General features: G+C 33.8%; 1 protein-coding gene across 2 annotated transcripts; it reads right to left on the bottom strand.

Annotated features, from left to right (window-relative positions):
- Positions 1 to 1,950: 1,950 nt before the first annotated feature.
- Positions 1,951 to 5,943, bottom strand: LOC140837256 (UDP-glycosyltransferase 86A1-like). Of its 2 annotated transcripts, none has more exons than XM_073203350.1 (2): positions 5,314 to 5,943; positions 1,951 to 2,938 (listed from the first exon to the last, which is right to left on the bottom strand). In XM_073203350.1, the coding sequence occupies exons 1-2, from the start codon at positions 5,837 to 5,839 to the stop codon at positions 2,058 to 2,060; spliced, it is 1,407 nt and encodes a 468-aa protein (XP_073059451.1). In that variant the 5' UTR covers positions 5,840 to 5,943; the 3' UTR covers positions 1,951 to 2,057. The 2 variants fall into 2 exon arrangements, with proteins under 2 accessions (XP_073059451.1, XP_073059450.1); XM_073203349.1 differs by having other exon boundaries at positions 1,951 to 2,947; positions 5,314 to 5,942.
- Between the last annotated feature and the right edge of the window lie 346 nt (positions 5,944 to 6,289).

Genomic DNA, 6,289 nt, shown 5'->3' with positions numbered 1-6,289 from the left:
TCAAAAGCTCAGAAAAGCAGTACACGCATCATATTATACATCTGATCTTTGGAGATCGTTTTGTACTGCTATTTCTTCATCTCTTCAAGCCAAACTTTATAATATTGTGTAGAAGAGTTTGTAAACTGAAAAAAAGTCTTTTCCAGAACATTGCTATATTGAAATATTGTATCGAGTTGCTAAGAGTTTCAGTAGGCAATAGATAAGCCCTGCTGAAGTGGGCGTGTACAAGTGTGTACTGCAAAACCAAAGTCTTTTAGTGATACCTTCTGGAAACAGAAGAAGGGGAAACGTAGAAGATTTTATCTTCGAACTTCTAGAAACAACTACTGTGTCACTATCTACTGCTATTACTGTCTTTCACCTTACTCCATCAGATTTTTTCTGCACTTTCAACTGTGATCTGCTGGACGTACTATTGAACAAGAACAGCTAAAATCTCTAACAAGATTTTAGCACCCAAAATTTGCAACAGTTATGGCACATTTTAGCAAAGTTCCCATGTTCTCAAAAGAAGATTTTGATGATTGGAAGATTCGTTTGCAAGCTTACCTTGCAGCGCAAGATGATGACATGTGGTATGTCATCATAGATGGACCATTAAAGATATTAAAGCCAAATACAGCTATTGCTGTTACTGATGGTGCGCCAAAAATGGTTGAAAAACCAAGAAACGAATGGACCGACGACGATAAGAAGAAAGCTAATCTTGATAATGTCACGAAGGACATTCTGTATAAAACTCTTGATAAGAACACCTTCAGCAAAATCAAGATGTGTTCTACCGCAAAAGAAATCTGGGAAAAGCTCATTCAGATATATGAAGAAATGAGCAGACAAAAGAAAATAAACTGTCTGTAGCAATGCAGAAGTTTGAAAATCTAAAGATGAAGGCTGGTGAAACTCTAAATGAGTTCGATGAACGTTTCAGCAGCCTGGTTAATGAACTCACTGCCTTTGGAAAAGAGCATAGCAACAGAGAAATATCACTCAAGGTGATGAGAGCTTTACCTAGGGAATGGGATGTCAAAACAATGGCCATGAGAGTATCTAAAGACTTGAACAAGTTGGAGTTACACGACTTGTTTGCTGATTTGAAGGCCTATGAGTTCGAGCTAGAAGTAAGAAGTGGAGAAGAGCCCTCAACAAATCGGCCAACCAAGGCCCTTGCTGCTACTACAGTTATTACCTCTACTGCTGCTACTACAAGCATCTCACAAGCAGTACCTGGAACTATCACTGAGAGTACTTCTGAAAAGACTGCTGAAAAGATCAGCAATGAAGCTATGTCCTTATTTGTGAAAAAGTTCTCCAGGTTCATGAAGAAAAATCACCGAGCCTACGAAAACCTAATCGCAACTTCAAGAAGGATTCACCATCTGGTGATATGGCATGCTTCAACTGTGGAAAGATTGGTCACTTTATTGTTGACTGTCCAAAGCCAAAGAAAGATGACCAGAAGAAGAAAGAGTACAAAAGGAATGACAAAAAGTACAGAAAAGACCGCAAAGCGATGATTGCTGAAGAAAGCAAATCTATATGGGCGGATTCCAGTTCTGAGTCGACTCAGAAAGTCATTCTAGTGAAAGTGATGCAGAAGAAATTAAATGTCTTATGGTAGATGTTGAATCAAACTCAACATCTGAAGAGGTATTCGACTTCGACTCTGACGAATTTACACGAACTGATTTAATTAAAGCATTACATGACATGGTAGGGTAGTACTCAAGACTTTCTCAATCATTCGAAGAAGTTAAGATTGAAAATCTAAACTTAAGAAATCAAGTCAGTAAATTCACTTGCTTAAACTTATTCGATGATGGTACGAGTTCTCTATAAATAGTGGTGTTTGAGGCCTTAAGCATACATGCCAAAATTTATACAACACCATCGATCGTGAAGTATGAAGTGCTTAGAAAATTCTCAAACAACCGGAAAAAATCCAAAAGGTGTTGAAAGTATTCTTAATATTCAATTGTTGGAGGTGATATTCGATTCATTTTTCCGCATTCCGTAAAATGTTATTATGTTATTACTTTTAAACATAAATAAATTTCTTACAGCTTGGCTTTCAAATCCTTAATAAAATGGTCAAAATTTATATCTGAAGATCCACCATTTTTAATTGCATTCCACAAAATGTCTTTCATTTTTCTTGCCGCCATCCTCAAGCCCTTCGAAGTAGACGCACTCATAAATTTTCTTACGTTCTCTGCTATACCCGCTCGATTTATTGGCACCCCATCACTAAGGTTAATCCCAATCTTCCAAACATCAACCACCAATTTCCTATTTGTAGGTTGATCATACGATAATGGATAACAAATCATCGGAACCCGACACCATATACTTTCCTGGATCGAATTCCAACCACAATGCGTCAAGAACCCTCCAATGCGTGGATTCGAAAGGACCTGGATTTGATTGCACCATGGAACAATGAGCCCTTTATCCTTCATTTTATCCTCAAATCCATGTGGCAAAGCATTTGTCATCCCCCCTCGAACAGCCCATATAAAATTTACTTCACTGAGTAAAATGCCGTGAGCTATTTCTTGGATTACCACTTCACTAACCTCAACCAGGCTGCCGAATGAGATGTATAAAACCGAGCCTGGATGCTTAGAGCTGAGCCATTCGGTGCAGTCTGATTCAGGCCACAAACTCAAGTTCGTAGCGGGATTGGCTTTGGCCAGATTTTGGGAGAAACTTATGGGTCCGATCGCGTAATTTGGCTGGTTTTTGTTTAGAGCTGATAATGTGGCTGGTTCAAGTTCGTAGATTGTGTTGTGCAAAATGAAATCTGCCTTCTTTACTTCTCGAAATGAGTTGATGACAATTTTGGGCGCAACGGTGGCCATTTCTGCTTCTTTTAGATATGGCATCAAGTCCCTAGTGTTGATTGATTCAATTCCTGGTATGTAGTTTATTTCTTCCTCTATATTATCTGTCAGAAGTAACAATTAGATCAAGGGGAAATTGCAATAAATGTCCAATATGTTTGCCTTAATCATATTTCAGTTTTAATCTTATATGTTTCAATTTATAGTTATTTTAGTATTTCTTTGAGGAAGTGTTAATACGACGCTACATATTATTTTCGTTTAGGTGTCATGTATGTTAGCGTCATATTAATTTCACACGTAAAAATTGATTAAAATTTAAAAAAAAAAACGTTAGATAACATACTAAAAGTTGTTTTTTAATAATATAGTAGACCAAAAACGTTTGAGTTTTCCATTTATGTAGAGCATTTGTAATTGTACAAAAAGGCAGCCATAATAATAATTAAAATCTCAGTTTTGAAAAACAAAGTAGACATAATCATTGACATTTGTAATAATTTCAAACTTATTTTACCAATCAGAGTGTGCTCTTATGTTAACTCTTTATACGAATATCCCTTGGTACACTATGGTCTATATATATACAGGTTAAGTTTAAATATAAGTAAGATTTTAATGATTCTAAATCTTTAGATGAAGGGTGCAATATCAAATATTACGTTCGAGTTTTTTTTTTTTTTTTTTTTTATGAAGAAAACGTATAATAAGAGGATGTTTAGGGGAAAAAATTGGTGATTTGAAATTGTAGGCCTTCACATATCTTTATGTGTGAGACGGTCAACCTTAAACAATATTTTTGACATAAGAATAACATTTTTGCATTTCATCTCATAAAATTGACTTATGAGACCGTGTCACAATAGTTTTTGTGAATTTGGGGCCAAAAAAAAAAAGTACTCTAAAGATTTGATATGTAAATATATATAATTTTGTCATGGGATTCAATATTTCCCTCAAACATTTCCTAGCTAGGACGGGGGGAGATTTAGGATTTACGATATTGGGCATGAAATATGTAGATATATTTTAAAAGATACATAAAATATTTACAAAATCATCTATTAAGGAGTAATGTATCCTGTCAATAACTTATAGGACTTATAGTTCAATATATTAAATTAATACGAAATCAGAATACTCGATTATCATACACATCCCCCCAAACAAAATAATAATAGTCATAATAATAATGATAATTATAATAAGTAATATCTCTCTGTCCCGCACTAAGAATGGGTTTGAAATCATAGATGGAAGATTAATATTTATTTTAATATAATAAAATTGTAAATTATTAATCTAATATTATGAACTTGAATTTCAATATAATAAACTTATAGCTGATGATAAAATTAAAATAGAGATTTTTGTAATTTTAATCTTATAAGTTAGTTTGTTTTGAGTTTTATAACTTATCAAATTTGAATTTTATACCATATCTAGTAATTAGTTTTTGTTTTTAGTCTTTTTTATACCAGAAATCACCATATCCATTTAAAATGATTTATTTGACACTAATTTTTTTAGATGCAACTTCATATTACTAGGGGTGGGCATAGTTTGGTTAAAACCAAAATAACCGACCGGACCGAAAAATTCGGTTTAAATGGTTCGGTTTTTTCGGCCAGATACGGTTTCAAAATTAAATAAATTCGGTTTTTCGGTTCGGTTCACGGTTTTGATCCCCAGAAAACCGAAATAATCGTAACGACCATATTATATTTAACATAGGGTTTTTTGTATAATGAACTAATAAATAGGCCTTAGTCATGTGACATTTTTGTTAGGTGTCACGTAAAAAAATATCAGTGTTTAATAAGCAATATCAAGTAAATTTAATGTTTCGGGCAAAAACAAGATAAAAAAATAATAATTGAAATAGTCGAATAAAATTTGACAAATTAAGTGACTAAAACAAAAAAAGCAATCAAACTTACTGGAAAAAAGAATTAGACGTAAATGTTACAAGACGGTAGACTAAAATTATAAAACCAAATAAAGGATAAAATAATATATAAATACAATATATTTAAGACTAAACACTTCGATTTTATATCGGGAAAAATAATGGAGCCTCTACTTTCGTTTTTTTTGGAAAGAATTTTAAATTATTAAAAAAATTAATATTTTATTTTAACAAATTTTATGTAACATTAATATTACAATATATTAAAATTAGAGTGAGTCTCATGTGAGACCGTCTCACGAATCATAATCTGTGAGACAGTCAATCCTACCCATATTCACAATAAAAAATAATACTCTTAGCATAAAAAGTAGTAGTTTTTCATGGGTGACCCAATTAAGAGATCCGTCTCACAAATACGAAACCGTCTCACACAAATTTTTGCCTTAAAATTAAATGTGAAACAAATCAAATATATACTAATGACGAAATATATTAGTAGACATCTATTTACTCGTCGAACGAGATGATAATAGGATAACGACAAGGGCAAGAACGTACCTTTACATGGAAAATGACCATTTTGTCTGAGAAGCTCCAAGTGATAATCCAAAGAAAACACCAAAGCTGGTTCAGTCCAAAACGACACATTCACCAAATTATACTTCTCGGCTATGGTTGCCGGCCATGAATACAAAGTGTCCGCGACCAAGAACGTGGCCAAGGACGGATTAGATTCGATCATCTTCCCGACAAACTCGTCGACTCGAGCGGGGAAATCTCGCAGTATCGATTCCATGTACTCCTCTCTGTGCAGAAATCTATCGAATTCGACCGGAAAACCGTCGCTTATCGTCGTGTAACGTATGTCCAGACCTGACTCACATGCCTCGAGAAATAAGTTGAATTCGTTTATTTTGTGGGATTTGGATAACTTGTGATGAACGAATTCGTTGTGGACAAAAGTGACAGATAATCCCTTGGAAGCTAACTTGAGAGCAAGATTAACAAATGGAGTGATATGGCCCTGGAAATGAAGAGAGATCATGATGGCATGAGGCCTCTTTTGCATCTTCTCAGTCGCCATTTTTTGATTAATCTTGATCCTTTGTCTTCCAAGGGATGTGTGTGCGTGTGTGTGTATTAGTTGGAGAATTGAATGATTGGTCTTCTATCTGTGTGTGGCTAACGATTTTTTATAGCTTTTTTTATATTTTGAAGAGTAAATTTTGGTTTTTATTCAAATTAACCAATTATTGGTTCTACATAGTACATAAAAGAAATTTTTAGGTACGAACGTAACGTTACCTTTATATGTCAGATGATCAAATTTGTACATCGAATACATAGATGGAACTAATTTTGAATTATAATGAATCAAAATTATACCATCACTATAGAATAAAAAATAAATTTTTCACTTCCGATTTGCTGACGACACTGAAGAGAACCACTGAATTTACTAAAAAAACAAAGGTACTAAAAAAAACAAGAACAACAACTACTGATTAATCCGTTAAGATATTTCAAAAATGTC

The sequence above is a fragment of the Primulina eburnea genome, chromosome 7 (assembly GCF_022965805.1).
Source record: "Primulina eburnea isolate SZY01 chromosome 7, ASM2296580v1, whole genome shotgun sequence".
In the NCBI taxonomy this organism is placed as follows: Eukaryota; Viridiplantae; Streptophyta; class Magnoliopsida; order Lamiales; family Gesneriaceae; genus Primulina; species Primulina eburnea.
Note: the sequence above shows the minus strand (reverse complement) of the source record. Positions and strands in the feature narration are given on the sequence as shown.

Coding starts and splice junctions, on each gene's coding strand:
- LOC140837256 (XM_073203349.1), bottom strand. CDS start 5,839: ATGGCGACTGAGAAGATGCAAAAGAGGCCTCATGCCATCATGATCTCT. Junction 2,948..5,313: donor TGGTCATTTTCCATGTAAAG/GTACGTTCTTGC, acceptor TACTTCTGACAG/ATAATATAGAGGAAGAAATA.